Raw genomic sequence first — 19,806 nt, 5'->3', positions numbered from 1 at the left:
CTCAAGACAAATGGGTACAGTCGATTATATCCGAGGGTTACAAAATTCCCTTTATTCAAACCCCAATTCAGCAGAAGGGAACCTTTCCAGACGTTCCACCCGGTCTAAGGGAACTAGCAGTACCAGAGATATCAAAACTGCTAGCAAAAAGAGCCATCCAGCCAGTCCCAGCAGACCAAATAGGATCCGGAATCTACTCAAGGTTCTTTTTAGTACCAAAAAAGACAGGGGACTGGAGACCAATATTAGATCTCAGCAAACTAAACAAGTTTGTAAAGAAAACAAGATTCCGGATGGTCACACTTCAGTCCATTCTACCCTTTCTGGGCAAGGACAATTGGATGTGCTTGTTAGATCTTCAAGATGCGTACTATCACATAAAAATTCACAGGCACTCCAGAAGGTTTCTCCGCTTTTGGCTGGGGACCAGTCACTTCCAATTCAGGGCCCTGCCCTTTGGACTCACTACAGCCCCCAGAGTGTTCACCAAATGTATGGCAGCGGTTACGGCTCACCTGAGACATTAAGGATTCCAGGTGTTTCCATATCTAGATGACTGGCTCCTCACTGCCACCACCAGGCATCAACTTCTCCAAGCCAGAGATTACACCATTCACATTTGCAGAGGGCTAGGGATTTCTATAAATTTCGAAAAATCTGCGTTGTTGCCTTGTCAATCTATTACTTTTATAGGCGCAAAATTGGACACCGTACAACTTTCAGCAAAGTTAACAGACCAAAGGATCTTGGACATTCAAAATCACGTCCAGGTGATTCTTCTCAGCAACAAAATTCAGGCCAGATTTGCTCTGAAAGTATTGGGTCTTATGGCGGCCGCCATAACACTTCTTCCCTTTGCCCGCTTTTACATGCGTCTTCTACAATGGATGCTATTCGCCCAATGGTCCTTTCAACAACTTCCCATGTGTCACAGGATCATAATAACTCCAACTTGCAAAAGGCATCTGACCTGGTGGATATCGTCCCCTCAAGTCCATCAGGGCAGACCCTTTGTTCCTCCTGCCCCGGTCGCCACGGTTCATCGGACGCCTCCCTGATCGGGTGGGGGGGGGGCATTATCAGGGCAGGATGGTCCATGGCACTTGGCAACCTTTCCAATACCACCTGCACATAAATGTCCTAGAGATGAGAGCAGTGCTTTTAACGTTGCAAGCCCTCAACGACTCTCTTCCCCTGGGAACTATTGCAGTCCAAACGGACAATATGTCCGTAGTGTGGTATCAACAAACAGGGCGGAACCAAGTCCTATCCACTGTGTCGAGAGGCTCTCAGACTTTGGCAGTGGGCGATCTCTTCTCAACGGTTTCTGATAGCAACGTATATCCCCGGGAAATCTAACATCATAGCGGACAGGTTGAGCAGAGCTATTCTCATGCCTCACGAGTGGTCTCTCAAACAATCAGTGACGGAAGAGATTTTTCAGGAGTGGGGCCTTCCTTGCTGCGACCTTTTTGCTACACTTCAAAACAGCAAATGCCCAGACTTCTTCTCCCCCCTCTTCCCCCTTCCAGGCCATCCCCCCAGAGACGTTCTAACCCAAGATTGGCCCTGGGGACTTCTTTATGCCTTTCCCCCCTTTCCTCTGATACCTCAAGTAATTCAGAAAGCAACCACCTTGAGAGCCAAGATGATTCTCATTGCCCCTTATTGGCCTCGACAGATATGGTTTCCGTTCCTACATCGTTATCTCTTGGTACAGCCATGGCATCTGGACCCGGTTCCAGATCTTCTGACCCACCAGTCGGGGCAGCTGCACCAATCCATACCTTCTCTCAACCTCACTGCTTGGTTGCTCCACTTCCATCCTTAGCCAGGCTTCCTATGATTTCTAATCCCATCCGGGATATCATAGTAGCTTCCCTTAAATCTTCCACCAGAAGGATTTACACTAGTAAATGGCAACGTTTCTCCTTCTGGGCAAAAGCTAGGAATATAGACCCCTATACTGCTCCGGTTCATTTGGTTTTGGACTTCCTAGCTGAGATTTTTCATTCAGGATCTTCTTTCTCCACAGTAAAAGTTCAGCTGGCAGCCATTTCGAATTTTCATATAGGCTTTTTGGACCACAACATTATGTCACATAAACTTTGCAAGGCATTCCTTAGAGGTATCTTTTTACTTAAACCCATTAGAGACCCCCCACCACAGTGGGATCTAAATTTAATCTTAACATCCTTGATTCTTCCCCCGTTCGAACCTGCAGCTGCCTGTTCATTGAAATTTCTTTCTTGGAAGACACTTTTTGTAGTCACCATTACTTCTGCCAGGAGAGTATCTGAGCTTCATGCTCTCTGCGTTCGTCCTCCCTACCTAATCTTCCACAAAGACAGGGTATCTCTAAGGACTAATCCGTCTTTCTTACCCAAAGTGGCATCGCAGACAAACTTAAATCAATCCATTGATCTTCCAGTTTTTTTTCCCAAATTATTCTGATAGAGCGGAACAAAAACTACATTATCTTGATGTTCATCGCCAACTCAGATATAATCTAGACAAAACTAAACATTTTAGGAAATCTGATCAACTGTTTCTATCCTATGCAGAGAACAGGAAAGGCCTTCCAGTCTCCAAGGTGACTTTATCTAGATGGCTGTCTTCTGTGATTACTTACATTTATCAGCTCAGAGGCAAAGAGTTGATTTCTAGGCCAAAAGCTCATTCTACCAGAGCTTTAGCTACATCTACAGCTTTTCAGGCTAGACTTCCAATAGACACTATTTGTGCAGCAGCCACATGGGCCTCTCCTCATACCTTTGTTTCACATTACAAATTAGACTTGGCCTCCAGAGACAGAGTGAATTTTGGTTCCACCGTTCTTAAGAGTCTGTTCCATTGAGCCACCCAGGATAGAGGTGCTAGGGACGCGGTCCCATCCAGCAAGAATGAAGGCGAGATTGACAACTTAACATTAAGAAGTTATGTACCTACCATAACGTTCCATGTTAGTTGTCTTCTCTCGCCTTCTTTCTTGGCCCCCTCCATCCCCCTAGCCTGGTCAGACCGAGAAGATTATGCCTCTTCTCTTAAGAGGTTTTATCCTTTTTCTAGCTATTCAGCTTCTAGTGTCACTAGATTAGATTGATCCCTTTCAGAGGATTATGATGATTATGATTGTCATTTTTAGTACTATTACTTTTTTCTTCCTCCTCTCCAGTTGGAGGAATATATTGCATAATTTTCCTTAGCTACCAAACGAGATCTGGGTAGTCTCCGCCTTGCATCATGGGATATAGGGTTGCCTCGAGCTGGTAAAATTAGCTCTCGAGCTTAGTAAGTGGCCGAGTCAGAGCCGAGGATTGGCTCCGAACCATCCAGCAAGAAAGAAGGCGAGAGAAGACAACTAACATGGAACGTTATGGTAGGTACAGAACTTCTTATTATCTACCACTCGGGTAAGATTTGAACCATTCCATAGCCTGGGTGTCTAGGGAAATGGTTTCTAGTGTTTGTATAACTATTTGGTGGTTTACCATGTCAAAGGCCTTGGAAAGGTCTGAGAAGATTGCTGAGGAAAGTTTATTAATGTTTTGGTTTATATTTATAACATTAGTGAAGGTGAGAAGGGCAGTGGTGGTACTATGGTATGGTCTAAACCCATGTTGGGAGTTTGTCAGGAGATTGTTCATGAAAAGACAGTTCAGGAGTTGTCTGTGTATGCATTTCTCCATAATTTTGGCAAGTGGAGACAGGGTAGCTATGGGTCTATAATTAGAGAGCTCAGAGGAGCTGCCTCTTTTATGGAATGGGATTACATGGGCTATCTTCCAGATAGAGGGGGTGGAAGCTTCAGATATGGTTCTACTTATCAGGGTGGATATTGGGAAGGCTACAGCATCAGCTGCTTTTTGTAAATACTCTGCTGGGAGGAGGTCAGCCAATAGGGTAGTTGGTTTTAATTTTTTAATTAGTTTTTGGATAAATGATGTTGAAACTGGTTGAAAGTTAAAGGTAATTTGGGCACTGGGTGTAGTAACAATTGGAATGAGGCAGCTGGGTGATAATTGACTAGCTAGATGCTGGATGGTTTCTGTAAAGAAGCTATTGAAAGTATTGGCAACCTCAACTGGAGGTTTTTCGATAGAAGTTGAGGGGGTAGGAGTGGTAGATTTACCTGGCTGGAGAAGTTTTTTTATACCTGCCCAAAATTTGGGGATTTATTTTGGTGTTTCTGTTGTAGGTAGCAATAATATATTTTTTTGTCAGTCATAACAGATTTTTTGTATCATTCCTTAGCTGCCTGTATCTAAGTTGATCTGTGGGGGGTTTTGTGGCTTGCCAATTGTCCCAGGCTTTATTTCTGAGTGAGAGTTTTTTGTCTGGTTTCTACTGAAAGCCATGAGGCAGCTTTTGCTTTAGTCCTCATAGAACGAGATGGGGCGTGGGTATCTAGGATAGTTAAGAATTTGCTATTAAAGTATTTTACAGCTTCTTCTAGTGGCAGACATTTTAGGACAGACCAATTACACTGTTTGAGTTCATTTTGGAAGTTAGTGAGGTTAAAGTTTTTCTTGTTCCTAATTGTTATATAAATGGGTTGGTTAGGAATGTCTGCCATTTGTCTGATTATGTAGGTGAGAAAGTGATTGCTTATCTCATCAGGCAGGGTCCCAGCTTTGTACATGAGGGGATGACTATTAATAAGTATCCAGTCTAGGGTAGTTTCTTTATTGTTAGGTTTACTTAACCTAGTGGGGGAGGATATGACCTGTGTGAATCCATAAAGGTTGATATGGTGAATAGGGGGTTCTGAGGAACAGATGAACCAGTCTATGTTAAAGTCTCCAAGAACAACAGTTTATTGGGGATAGTTATTTGACAGCCAGCATAGTATGACCTCTAGAGTTTTTATGTTATTACCTGGGGAAATATAGATACAGACTATGTATATGCATTTATTTTTATTGATATTAAGTTTGGTGATGATAATTTCAGCCTTGTCAACTTTTAATGATTGTGGGGTGACATTTGACATCTCAAGCATGGTTTTATATAGAACCGCTACCCCACCTCCCTTCTTAGTGGTACAGTCAAGCCTTAATATATTGTACCCTGGAGGTATAACCTTATTGTCTGATGTTGATGGTTTTAGCCAGGTTTCATTGAGGCATAGAATATCTAGGGAAAGATGAGCTAGTAGGGCATGAAGGTGCTGAACCTTATTATTTATCCTCCTAATGTTTAGGTGGCTATCTAGGAGTGAATTAGGAGGTTTGATTAAAGTTTGAGTGTTTAGGGGAGAGGGAGTACCCTGGGACTAGAGATGCTGGGGGAGAATGGGCCAGGGTTTGGGTGGATGTCACCATCCAATATGAGATTTCATTGAGATTTAATGGCCAACTTCAGGAATTTGATGATTTGGTTTTGGCATCTTTTGGTTTTTGGATTGATGTATCTTGTTCTAAGGGGTAGGTGGTGTTGAGTGTGTGAGGAGTTTGGCATTAGGGAATATCTCAAGTGATCTAACTTATAAGGTGCTATCAGTGTGTTTGTTTGGGCTCTTGGGTAATGGAAACCACAATAGTCCTGATGTTCGTAGGCAGTAAGTATGTATAAGATAAGCATCAGAGGTATAATAGAGATAATCAACATTAATTTAGGTGGAGAGAGCAGCAATGCCATTGTGTAGATATAGGCTAGTGCTCTGGATGTTATTAGAAGATAGGTGAAATGGGGTAAGAAAGGGATTGCAATTACTTAGTTATTGCTAATTGGTTCTAGGGAGAGGGGTGTGGTAATAATACTATAAATTTGGCGCCACTAAGAGTGGGTGGGATTTGGGAGCAGGGTGGGGTGCGGAGCGAGCCCAAGCGCAGCGAGGGCAAGCAGAGTGGGGCTTAAGCAGACCACAAGGTTCTTAGGGTCTGTGTATGCTACAATACCAATTAAGTTACATTCCTTTACTAGCTTAACCTTTTTTTATAATGTTTTTAGCCATTTTTAATACTGTTAAATTACTGGTATATTATTTACAGTTTATAGTCCAGTAATTAAAAGCGCTAGAGGCTTAATGTTGAATATCAGCTAGATTTTGCAGTTCTATAGGAAATAAGTTGGGAATTGAGCCAGGAGACCCTCCTACTAATGAAACGCTGTGAGTTTTAATCTGAATACTTGTTAGATTTGTATTTTTGGGGCCAACAGGAAATCGAGCTAGGAGATCCCTTAAGGTAGGTGTCTCAGACACCTGGAATGTGAATTTGGGAATGGCCTCAAATGTCTTCTGGCATAACTAAGGTGTGCTATGACCAGTGATATAACTACGGCTAGGCTATAAATGCTGCATATTCTCTGTCCATCCAGCAGTCCATTTTCTAATCTGCTTGCCCTGGTGACTGATAGCAGTCTGAGCAGGGCTTTCCAATCCCCACCACCAGTTCTCAGTGATCCTCTTGAGATTCTAATGTGTTCCCAGGCAAGATAAGAGATATAAACCTACAAGCATTCCCTAGGTCTGCCAAACTGCCTCCTCTGTATGAAAGGTGTCTGAGATACCTATCACAGGAGATAGCCAGTAGCATTCTTTTTTCCCAAAAATGTTGTTATTTTTATAACAAGAATAACAGTAATAACATATTTACAATCAAAACTGGAACAAATTATTTACAGAGTCCATAACAAGGAAATACTTCTCTATATATCCTAGAATACTTCTATATATATATCCTAGAAAAATGCATCCATACCCAGATGCTAAACTATCTCCTAGACAGCAACATCCTGTCACCTACTCAGCATGGTTTCAGACCTGCCCATAGTATCACTACAGCCCTCCTTTGCTTCACAGACACAGTAAACCGTCTCAGAAATGAAGGCCTACAGGTGTCAACTCTTTTTTTGGATATGTCCAAAGCATTTGACACAGTCTCACACCAAATCCTGCTAAACAAACTAAACCAATGTCATCTATCAAATTCCACTCTTACCTGGTTCCAAAGCTACTTAACATGACAGGTACCAAGCTGTGAAATGGAAAAATTCTTTCTCTCCTCAGCTGCTCATAACTATAGGAGTCCCACAGGGTTCTATCTTAGGACCACTACTATTCACAGTCTTCACAAATGACCTCCATACCTCCACACAGCATGCATCTATCATTCAGTATGCAGATGATACTACCTTAATCTCTGCTGCACAAAACATTCCCACCCTACTGCAAACAACTCAACTAGCATTCTCTGACGTTGAAAACTACCTTACCAAAGCCCAATTTATCCTCAATCCAAAGAAAACTCAGCTTATGATTATAACCACTTCTAACAAAAACACTAACAGTCAATTCACTATCTAACCCACAAATGCTACTCCAATTTCTCCAGTGGCACAGGCTAAACTATTGGGAATAACCATAGACTCCCACCTAAAATGTGATAGTCATCTCAACTTAACTATTAAAAAAGTACATGCCAAACTGAGGTCACTCTACCATATCAAACCATTTCTTACCAACAACACAAGATCAGCCATTGCTCGCTCCCAACTTCTATCCACCCTACTCTATGCATCTCCCATTCTGACTAATCTCAACAAAACCGAACTAGGCAAAATGGAAGCCTGCTGTAACAGAATTGCTTGCTTTGCTGCAAATTGCTCATATAGAACTCATCACTGTACTGCTTTGAGGCAGCTCCACTGGCTTGAACTGCCCAACCTCCTAACCTACAATCAGCTCTGCCTCTGTCATTCTATCTATTACCTCCCCAATAAGTGTCCTGCCCTCAAAAACCTAGTACAACATCACTCAGCCAAAAGGCCTCTTAGATCATCAAGCAAACTACTACTAGAAGTCACCAACAGCTACAATAGCTTTGGAGATGTGTTATATAGTAGTTCAGTGGCTAAAAATGGAACTCTGTCCCTACTAGCATTCAAAACACATCATCCAAAGCCTCCTTTAAAGACCTCATCAGGCAACATCTCAAGCAAAGGTGGCAGTGCCATGATTGCTCCCCAGGCTAGTGAAAGCAGATAAGGTATACATACTAAATCTAGAGCACTTGATAATAGTTTTCAATCTTACTCATAAACACTGGCTAATCTACAATGTATGTACTGTACCTGTGTACTATGTATGTATTCTACCTATGTTCCAAATTTCAGCTGTACACCACAAATCTATTAATTACCTTTATTTTTAAAATTTATATTTTTTTGTTTGTTCTCTCCACTGTAACTGTTTATGTGCCGCATACCACTGTAAAAACATGTCTCTTGTAATTTGTGTGTATACTGATCATGTCTAAATAACTAAATGTGTCTGTAATTTTTCTTTGTGGAGCTTTTCTCCCCGGACATCTGCTGAAAAAGGGCCTTTTCGTCTCAGTCAGACACCCCCGGTTAACAAATGTAAAATAAATTAAATTATACAATCAGGAAATCATCTAAAACTTTTTTAATAATGATTGTAACTTTTCCCAATCAATTCATTTATGTGTTAAATTCTTTGTATTCATTTAGCATTCTTAATAGGTGGTCAAGCCATCTCAGCTGATTTCTGTGAACTGAGAAGAGAGGTCAACTCTGAGTTCCTCCTGGATTGCCATGCTGTTTACTCTGTATTAGTATGTTAATCCAAGCAGACCTAATATCCAGCACTTGCATCCATGATCACATTCTTTTGGTCACTACCCAAAGCATTGTGGGGATGACTGAGGATAAAAGACAAAGACTGACTTGTAAACTGAAATCTTCCATCTTATGTTTCTGCTCTGTCTTCACCACCAGAGTTGGATATGATGCCTGTATGTTGCACCCCTCAATGAGCCTCCTGATTCCCTTCTACCCTTACTCAAGAATAAGACCCCAAAGTACTCAAAATCCTTCAGCTGAGGTTGCTGCTACTTCTGACCTGCAGAGAGCAATCCCCTCATTTCCAGGAGACAACAATTACCTATGATTTGGGAGTGATAATTTTGTCTAATCTGCTTCACAGACAGCAATAAGCTGCTTCATTACATGCCAGAGATGGCACTCTTTGAGTACAGCATTGTCTGCTGGCAGCGTATAGGCAGCCCATTGTATTCCAATTGCTCTAGCATAAATGAGCAAGGTAGCAGTCAGTCATATGCTGTTACTCACTGCATGTAGGAGACTTATCCTATTGAACGAAGGGTAATATGTTACAGGTGTTCTGATCTTGCAGCTTTCCAGAGGCGCAAATAGCTTTATCATTGCTTGTCACTCACTGACTGCTTTTGTCTTCATGGTGCAGCAACCTTAAAATAACAATAAAAATAATTATATAGGTGATGAGGGTCAAAGCTCCCTGAATAAAAAAAAAATGTTTCTTGTTTGGTATTTTGTTTCATTTGCTCAGAACTTCACAAACTTGAGTGCATACATTACAAGTGTTGGTGTACTGAAGCTGTCAGCTTTGAGCTGTAGTTGCCAGGCATCTGTAGTATGAGTTCAGCTGTTCAGAGGAGTCATAATACATCCTCTGCAAGCAACAAAAATGCAAACCTTCTGACCGCAAATTGGATACTCCCTAAATGTTTGGCCATGGCTTGATACCCTGCCCATGAAAATTATGACCAGCAGGGGGACGTGTGCTCACCATATTCACAGCCCATTGTGTACCAAAAGTGTGTGCATTAATCATGGTCTACAAATTCATCAGTGGCTGGGTCCCAGCACTTCCCACAACATATTCTGGGGTACAACCCATGACTTCTCAGGATAGAACTGATTCTGAACAGGATCATTTGACTTCCCCATTTAATAAAGTAGCTATTCATCCTATCTGGGAAGAGAAGGTGAAATCTTCCTAGCCAGACAGTGCTTCCGGGTAGCCTCTGAAAAGGAGTAGTTGTGTTCAATTGGCTTCCCTGGTTAACAGGTTAAAGAAATCCATCATTGTCATTCTTGCAATTAACTACACTGTCTTACAAATGTACAGCTGTAAGGCTTCAGTTTATCTTGGTCTTTTTTATGATGGCTTCCGTGAATTTCGTGTACCTTTCTGTTTTGTGCAGTGTGTTGCATATTCTTGTATGTTAGCTTTATCAAAAATCTGCTGAGCTTTAGATTTATCAGCTCTTGCAAAATCCATCATACCGTGTGTTGTTGTTTCCAGCAGCTTTTGGATCTAACTTAATTTTCTGGAAATAATTTGATGGAATGTTAAGGTGAACGGAAAAAACAAAACGTGCTATTAATACAGTCTGTCTGCATATGTTCTCATGAGGGGAGGAACGGTCCGTCATGTGTGGGGATGTGTCACTTTGCTCATTTGATACTGTCTGTAATCAGTTCACAAAAATCCCCCAATAACAGTTCTGAAAGAATGTTATGATTTGTGTGGGAAACATTTAACACACTATCACAGCAATCAGCATTAAAGCCTAGGATGACTATGTACAAGGAACTTGACTGAGCTGTTTATGATTAATATAACTAACATTGTGATGGGTGTTGAGAGAAAGAGGTGTATACAGTCATCACTGTGTGTTTACATTCTCAGAACAGCATTCTCACTACACAGAAAACATTAACTTTCTCATTTAGTTTTCCATGAACAAATATTCAGTCACTTCTATTCAGTATTAGTAAAAATGGGAAGAGATGTGAGAAGGAGGACACTGGGAGATTGTTTCATTAAGATAAAATATGAAAAATATGGATAAGGCTGTGCAGGGAAAAAGAGAAAGAGAGAAGGAATTCCTAGTCCATGTTAGATCTCATGTTGCATAAGTCAGTCAGTGCAGGGCAACACAGCATGTAAGTGGGCAGCAGAAATGCTAGGAGCGGTCGATGTTTGCACCTGACTGTGTAAGTATTCAGACATCATGTAACCACTTTAATGTTGGTGCTGTAGATTCCTGAAGATTGATAGATCTAGCACTTGATTTCAGCTACAAGTACATCCTAAATATTAGAGCTGATGATGACTGAACATGAACAGGCTTTCATTTAAGGTGACGATCCATAACCATAGCTGGTTCTTCATGTGCCTGGTGCCAGTCCCTGATTTGACACCCTGCCATCTCAGCTTTTCAGTGTAAGAGCAAAAAATAAAATAAAATAAAAGGTCCATTCCCCTGCCAAGATCTTTTCTCCATGACCTTTCCCTCAACGTTTGAAGAGCAAAAAAAAAAAAAAAAAAAAAACAGCAGTGACATGAACAGAATGCAGGAACTGCATTTCACAATGCTGCCACCGAACACCTTGCATCCGGGGCAGCTGCCCTCTTTGCCACAGCTCTGCTGCAATTCTGTGAAGATATAACAGAAGGAGATGCTCTCGGCAGTTACTAGTGTGGCATGAAGGCTTAAAACTAAAAAGGATAGTCACAGTCAGCCATGTGTTGAATTGCTAACACTTTTAGTTAAGTGAACTACTGAACTGAATGTCTGCAGTGCTTAACCATTTGCGTCAGTTATGGAATAAGTGTGCCACTCTCAGTGGGTGCTGTATCATGTGGAGTTAGGATTTCACCAAGAATTTGGCAATTTTTTGAAGTGATTTTACCTAAGATTCTCTCCCCATAGCACCATACCTTGTGTTTTAAAGACAGATTCGACGTTAGCCAACTCCAGATATCTATTACTGACCCCAGACGTACCTCTCTTCCCCTCATTACACAGCAAAGATATCTAAGTCTTCTCTTTGGTCTTCAACTTACCTTCCATAACCACAGCAATTTCCATATAAAGTGCTATCCCAACTCACAGTATCAAGTAAAATATCAGACCTCCTTATCCCAGGAGCTAGATGTACTATTGCCATGAATGTCTTCAAAAGCAGATTAGAATACACCCCTACCATTATTGCATCCTGTTCTGGACAAAATTCTTCCCTTCTACAAAATGCTGACAAAACTAACTCGAAGGAACACCATCGCACCATCTTAATGAAATCTAACTAGATGCTACTTACAGCTAGACCTCTTACTTCTAAAATTCTACATCACAGATGTTGCCCTCCCCTGCTGTTGGAGGCATCATTTCCTCATAACGCAGCTGCTGCATAGCTGTGCAGACCCCATTCAGTGCATATCAGTGATCACTCTCTAAAATTGCAGCTGCCTCATGCAACTCTATCACTGAACCCAGTAGACAGACAGATGGTATAATAATTTTCAAGAAAACACTACATACTCAAATGGTGAATGAAAACAAATGCAAGTGTTTCAGAGATGCTGGCAGACCTACCTTATATAGTGCGTTTATAAAGTCAACTTATTCTTCCCTTTTACTTCCAAGACTTAACACTTGACAGTATTGCTCCAAATAGATTTGATAATAGTCCATTGCACTGCATTCTTCTATGTATTTAATAAAAGCCGTGCTGCTCTATACCATGATTATTGCTGAAAACTTGTTGCTTTCTTCTGCCTTTACTATTCAATTGAAGGAGTCGGTGTGGACTATGTCTTACTGGACAGGGACAGCACTGTTATTCCAGTGTGGACTGTACTTTACTGCACAGGGACAGCATGGTTATTCCTGTGTGGACTGTACCTTACTGGACAGGGGCAGCACTGTTATTCCTGTGTGAACCGTGCCTTACTGGACAGGGGCAGCACTGGTATTCCTGTGTGGACTGTACCTTACTGAGCAGGGACAGCACTGTTATTCCTGTGTGGACCATGCCTTACTGGACAGGGCAGCACTGTTATTCCTGTTTGGTCTGAGCCTGTTGTTCCTGCATGGACTGTACCTTACTGGACAAGGACAGCACTGTTATTTCTGTGTGGACTGTGTCTTACTGGACAGGAGTAGCTCTGTTATTACTCCATGGACTGTACCTTACTGGACAATGGCAGCACTGTTATTAACGTGCGGACTGTACCTTACTGGACAGGGACAGCACTGTTATTCCTGTGTGGATTGTGTCTTACTGGACAGGAGTAGCACTGTTATTCCACCATGGACTGTACCTTACTGGACAAGGGGAGCACTGTTATTCCTGTGTGGACTGTGTCTTACTGGACAGGGGCAGCACTGTTATTCCTGTGTGGACTGTGCCTTACTAGACAAGGGCAGCACTGTTATTCCTTTGTAGACCATGCCTTACTGGACAAGGGTAGCACTGTAATTCCTGTTTGATCTGAGCCTTACTGGACAGGAAGAGCACTGTTATTCCTGCATGGACTGTGCCTTACTGGACAAGGGCAATACTGTTATTCCTGTGTGGACTGTACCTTACTGGACAGGGGCAGCACTGTTATTCCTGTCAGCACTGTTATTCCTGTGTGGACTGTGCCTTACTAGACAGGGACAGCACTGTTATTACTGTGTGGACTATGCCTTACTGGACAGGGGCAGCACTGTTATTCCTGTGTGGACTGTGTCTTACTGGACAGGGACAGCACTGTTATTCCTGTGTGGACTGTGTCTTACTGGACAGGGACAGCACTGTTATTACTGTGTGGACTGTGCCTTACTGGACAGGGGCAGCACTGTTATTCCTGTGTGGACTGTGTCTTACTGGACAGGGACAGCACTGTTATTCCTGTGTGGACTGTACCTTACTAAACAGGGGCAGCACTGTTATTCCTGTGTGACAGGGACAGTACTGTTATTACTGTGTGGACTGTGCCTTACTGGACAGGGGCAGCACTGTTATTCCTGTGTGGACTGTGTCTTACTGGACAGGTGCTGCATGGATTGAGCCTTACTGGACAGGGTCAGCACTGTTATTCCTGTGTGGACTCTGCCTTACTGGACAGGGACAGCACTGTTATTACTGTGTGGACTGTACTACCTACTGGAGGGCAGCACTGTTATTACTGCATGGATTGAGCCTTACTCGACAGGGGCAGCACTGTTATTCCTGTGTGGACTATGCCTTACTGGACAGGGGCAGCACTGTTATTACTGCATGGATTGAGCCTTACTCGACAGGGGCAGCACTGTTATTCCTGTGTGGACTATGCCTTACTGGACAGGGGCAGCACTGTTATTCCTGTGTGGACTGTGTCTTACTGGACAGGGACAGCACTGTTATTCCTGTGTGGACTGTGTCTTACTGGACAGGGGCAGCACTGTTATTCCTGTGTGGACTGTGTCTTACTGGACAGGGGCAGCACTGTTATTCCTGTGTGGACTGTATCTTACTGGACAGGGACAGCACTGTTATTCCTGTGTGGACTGTGTCTTACTGGACAGGGACAGCACTGTTATTCCTGTGTGGACTGTGCCTTACTGGACAGGGGCAGCACTGTTATTCCTGTGTGGACTGTGTCTTACTGGACAGGGACAGCGCTGTTATTGCTGCATGGATTGAGCCTTACTGGACAGGGTCAGCACTGTTATTCCTGTGTGGACTCTGCCTTACTGGACAGGGGCAGCACTGTTATTCCTGTGTGGACTGTGTCTTACTGGACAGGGACAGCACTGTTATTCCTGTGTGGACTGTACCTTACTGGACAGGGACAGCACTGTTATTCCTGTGTGGACTGTACCTTACTCGACAGGGACAGCACTGTTATTACTGTGTGGACCGTGCCTTACTGGACAGGGACAGCACTGTTATTCCTGTGTGGACTGTATCTTACTGGACAGGGACAGCACTGTTATTCCTGTGTGGACTGTGTCTTACTGGACAGGGACAGCACTGTTATTCCTGTGTGGACTGTACCTTACTAGACAGGGGCAGCACTGTTATTGCTGCATGGATTGAGCCTTACTCGACAGGGGCAGCACTGTTATTGCTGCATGGATTGAGCCTTACTCGACAGGGACAGTACTGTTATTACTGTGTGGACTGTGCCTTACTGGACAGGGGCAGCACTGTTATTCCTGTGTGGACTGTGTCTTACTGGACAGGGAAGCTGCTATTGCTGCATGGATTGAGCCTTACTGGACAGGGTCAGCACTGTTATTCCTGTGTGGACTCTGCCTTACTGGACAGGGACAGCACTGTTATTACTGTGTGGACTGTACCTTACTGGACAGGGGCAGCACTGTTATTACTGCATGGATTGACAGCACTGTTATTCCTGTGTAGACTATGCCTCAGCACTGTTATTCCTGTGTGGACTATGCCTTACTGGACAGGGGCAGCACTGTTATTCCTGTGTGGACTGTGTCTTACTGGACAGGGACAGCACTGTTATTCCTGTGTGGACTGTGTCTTACTGGACAGGGGCAGCACTGTTATTCCTGTGTGGACTGTGTCTTACTGGACAGGGGCAGCACTGGTATTCCTGTGTGGACTGTGTCTTACTGGACAGGGGCAGCACTGTTATTACTGTGTGGACTGTGTCTTACTGGACAGGGGCAGCACTGTTATTCCTGTGTGGACTGTGTCTTACTGGACAGGGACAGCGCTGTTATTGCTGCATGGATTGAGCCTTACTGGACAGGGTCAGCACTGTTATTCCTGTGTGGACTCTGCCTTACTGGACAGGGACAACACTGTTATTACTGTGTGGACTGTGCCTTACTGGACAGGGACAGCACTGTTATTCCTGTGTGGACCGTGCCTTACTGGATAGAGGCAGCACTGTCATTCCTGCCTACTGTTACTTGTTACTAGCTAATCTCTTGTGGGACTGTGTATCTGTTTCATTAAGTGTGAAACAACCTCACCAAGAAAAGTGCAAATTATGATAGTGATTATGATTCATTCTGTCCAGCCATGCCTATAACAAATACCATGTCAGCTACACTGCAGTGAACTATCTGGTGTAAGATTTATGCTGAGAAGTTGAAGGTTATGTTAGTAAAAGCAAAATCATTACATAATTGAAAGAAAATGCCTTTTGATACAAAACTATAGAATGTTGACCACTCACACAGAATTGGAATTTAAATGTGTATAGACAAAGATGTAATATAAAATAAAGCAACATTAAAACGCACTAAAAAATTAAAGCACTGTAAGGTGTAGTTGTGAAATGACTACTGTATCTTATAACCAGCTTGTCCCCCACTTCTCCATTCTGGATTATGTGCTGATAGAATAGCTATTGTAATTTATAGCCAGCCAGCTCCCCCCACCCCTGTAAAGAGACTCATTTTTTTTATTTAATAAACAGGATTGTCTAAATGCTCATGTGACTAGGTTTTACATAGACTGGTCATATACAAAACAAACCCTCTTTACAATCATGTAGTTGCACTGTGCTATCTGTGTAACCCCCTAGATAGATGAAGATTCCCCTACCAAGTTACAACCAGTAATGCTCCTATCACATCACAGCGCACAATGTCTGAGGCCAGGTCCATGCATGGTGCCCAGAAAGCCACATCCTTGCACTGATGGTGACTGTGGCTTGTATTCTACATGTAGTCTGTGTAACAGAAATCCTACTCACTTTGGTGACTCTGTTGTAAAGGGGACAGCATCCCCACTACCCCCATTTTTCTCCATTAGGTAGGACCTAGTTTTTGCCATGGGTGTATGGTGTTGTTAGCAGAGTATGTGTGCAAATAATACTTAGTGTAGATTGCATCTACACAACTCAGTACTAGCAATCTTCCTCCAACTATAAGTATCACTGTTCTCAGGTGTCGCAGAGAAATGCATGCTTATTGGTGAATTCACATCTGATCGACGATGAAGGTTGTAATTTTTTATGCTGTCTTTATATTTAATATTGTGATAAGTACAACAGTAAGTTTTTGTAATGTATTTCTTGCTATTAAGATTGATTCTGATTGTACGACTGCATTGTCTTTATGTGTTGTTCTCATATTATTTGAAAATGAGTTATAAATGAATGAAAATGTTTATAAAGTAATGTATAGAATTACAAAAATCAACAAAAGCATTTTTTGCAAGACACTCTGCCCTCCTGTACTCCAGTGTGAGAACATTTTCCTCCTGACCCCCGTACTTATATATACCGGCTTCACATTTACACACTTACAGAGATATCAGTAATCTAACAAACTGCTATTTCCAAATAGCCCATTTCATTTTGGCACTGACATTTCTGTCATACCCAAAGCAGGCTGGCAGTACATGTTTATGACTATAAAGTTATGCAGCATTTTTGGAAAAAAATCAGTGTTTCCTGCAAACATTGTCACCTGATCAATTTATATTTACTAAATTGTGCTGTAGTTTAATGCTTCAACTCCAGGGTGTATAACCAAGCCATAATTCCCACTTCCCTGGAGCTTACAAACAATATCCAGCAATATCACTGCAAAGAACTGGAAAAATTAGGGTACTCTTTTATCTTCAGTATTTATAAATATTGTTAATGCTGTGCGTCAAAAAGAAAGGATTACTAAAAAATGAAAATGAACAAAATAAACTACAAATTATAACTTCTGGATAAAAGTGAATCCATTAATAAAGAAATACCAATCTATGTTCTGTGATGAATTTATACTATTTGGCTGTTTAATGAATCTTAGTGATGTAAATAGTAAGAAGTAGTGCAGAGACCATTGTATACAAAGCTATTTGTTTTATTTTGGAAGAATATTTGTACCTGTGTACAAAATTTCAATAAAAATATTAAAATAGTGAAATGATTCAAATCTGTAATGTTTCTTTGCCTAAAAGTTTAATAGTAATTTTTGACATTGTGACCTTTGAACCTTCTACTTTCCCCCCTGCTCTACTGACAGAAATCAGAGTGTAGAAAGTGGAGAGTGGATCAGGTAAAGGCCTTGATGAGCCAGACTGGTCTTCAGGAATAGGCCTGTAACATAAGACTAAGCATTTAAACACACTAAAGGAAAATGAACATTGATAATGCATTAAAAAAATGAAATGACAACTTCTGGCAGATGTATTTTTTCTAGACAAAAGCCATGTATTTGTATGGACTTCATTTTTTTTCCTAAATCTAGCATTTGCTTAGCACTGTTACTGATTTCTATCCCTTTCTCTTTTAAACCCAGGTCAAGTTGGGAGCTCCCAGATCTTCGAGATAACAAAATCCAGGCAATAAGTGACTCTGATGGTGTGAACTATCCTTGGTATGGCAATACAACGGAAACATGCACCATCACAGGACCTACCAAAAAGGACACAAAATTCACAGTCAGCATGAATGACAACTTTTACCCTAGTATCACGTGGGCAGTCCCCATCAGTGACAGCAATATTGCACACCTAACGAGAATATACCGGGACCAAAGTTTCACAACATGGCTAGTAGCAATCAAGACCACCACTGATGACATGATTGTTCTACAGACCATCAAGTGGAAGATGAAACTGGAGATTGCAGTGGATCCTACCAAGCCTTTGGGTCAACGTGCCAAGCTACAGGAGCCCATCGCCCAAGAGCAGCCTCGTATCCTAAGTAAGAATGAACTGATCCCACCCAATGCACTCGTGAAGCCCAATGCCAATGATGCCCAGGTGTTAATGTGGAGGCCTGCTGTTGGGGAGCCCATAGTGGTCATCCCTCCAAAGTACTGACTGGCAGGCAAGCTACACTGGGCAAAAGTTGAAAGATTTAGCATATTGCACAGCTCAGCACGATGCACTATCTGCCTAGGGGGCTGCAGGCCGTTCATTGCCTTCTTAACGCAGAGGCGATCACTGTGCTAAAGAAACAAGCCTTCACTAATGGAAGTCATTTTGGTTTTTGAATGCCACTTGACAAACTCTCTAGACTGTCTAAGCTCTTCTTACGGTCAGCTCACCAGCTTGCATAAACAGAACAAATTATGAACTTCTCTTTATATTTTTAAAGAAAACTAATAGAGATGTCTCATTCTGTTACTCTTGTAATGCATTAGGAGTGGTTGACATTGCAGCTCCAACTCATTGCGGCCTTATGTTGATCTTGCTTCTCATTGCCAAACGTTTGCCTTAAATGTAGTATCCCTTTTCTATAAATATATACCCAGGAATCAGTATGGGCAGAGTATCAGTACCTGAGAGTTTTAAGTGGACAATACCTTTTTGTAAAAAGAAAGATTTGAATGTAGATGGTAAGTTTATTGAAGTGTATTAACCATTCAGTGGGATAGGAATATAGGAATACCACAAGACACAGGAAGTGGCATACACCCTGGATCAAAATCCTTCATTATTAGCATGCTCTGAGAGTAGCAGTATTTTTGTTGTTTCTGTGTGGTTCTGTGCTCAAATATGGCAGTACTCCTGAAAGGAGTTTGTGATGGATTTTATTCATATCACTCTAGGTTAAATGTCCTAGTCTAATATTTGCAGTTTATATATTATCACAAATACCTATACATATTATAACTATGTGTATATATATATATATATATATATATATATATATATATATATATATATATATATTTATATATATTTTTTTTCTATATATTTTATTGTCATATTTGCTGTTTAGCTCAGTTCAGAACGTGTACAGGTTTATACCTTTGATCTCTGGCTGACAAACAGTGCTTTGTTTTAAGGGCTGTTGCTTACATTATTTCATTTTAAAAATTAAATGAAAGTTCTGGTGCTCAGAGCACAGCCCAGAATATAATCGACTGCTTTTGTAGGAAGTGACTGCATGTCAAAATGACAGGGTTGTTTTTTGTTTTTTTTTTTTTACCTTAGCATTGCCTACCTCAAAATTTTGATATGCATGGTCAGTCTGTCTACAACTTTATCTTGCAAGCCCTTTCAATTAATTTAAGCATTTCTGATGGTTGCTGTTTGTTTGTTTTTTTTGCTAAATCAGTCAGTAGATTAGTGTCATATCGTACAGAGGAAGCATTTTAAAGGAAACAGAATGAACTGTTCAGTAGTGGGAGCTAAGAACAACAGCAGTGACAAACTGTATAGTGGTAACTTTGTTTCCACTAAAAAAGCTAATGTAGCTACTACCTTCCTAAAACTTGTTCTGCTAGCACAGAACAACACAGACAGGAAAAACTGAAACTATGCCTAAAA

The 19,806-nt window shown here is 41.7% G+C and overlaps 1 protein-coding gene across 1 annotated transcript in view; it reads left to right on the top strand.

Moving 5' to 3' along the window:
• Positions 1-19,113, top strand: part of FAM78A (family with sequence similarity 78 member A) — a 344,683-nt gene extending 325,570 nt beyond the window's left edge. The window contains exon 2 of the mRNA XM_044057928.1: positions 17,826-19,113. Within this exon, the coding sequence (XP_043913863.1) occupies positions 17,826-18,351 (526 nt within the window). The 3' untranslated portion in view covers positions 18,352-19,113. The remainder of the gene's footprint in view (positions 1-17,825) is intronic.
• Positions 19,114-19,806: the final 693 nt, after the last annotated feature.

This window comes from Protopterus annectens, chromosome 16.part0, assembly GCF_019279795.1.
Source record: "Protopterus annectens isolate FY-2018-M chromosome 16.part0, PAN1.0, whole genome shotgun sequence".
Taxonomy (NCBI): domain Eukaryota; kingdom Metazoa; phylum Chordata; order Ceratodontiformes; family Protopteridae; genus Protopterus; species Protopterus annectens.
Note: the sequence above shows the minus strand (reverse complement) of the source record. Positions and strands in the feature narration are given on the sequence as shown.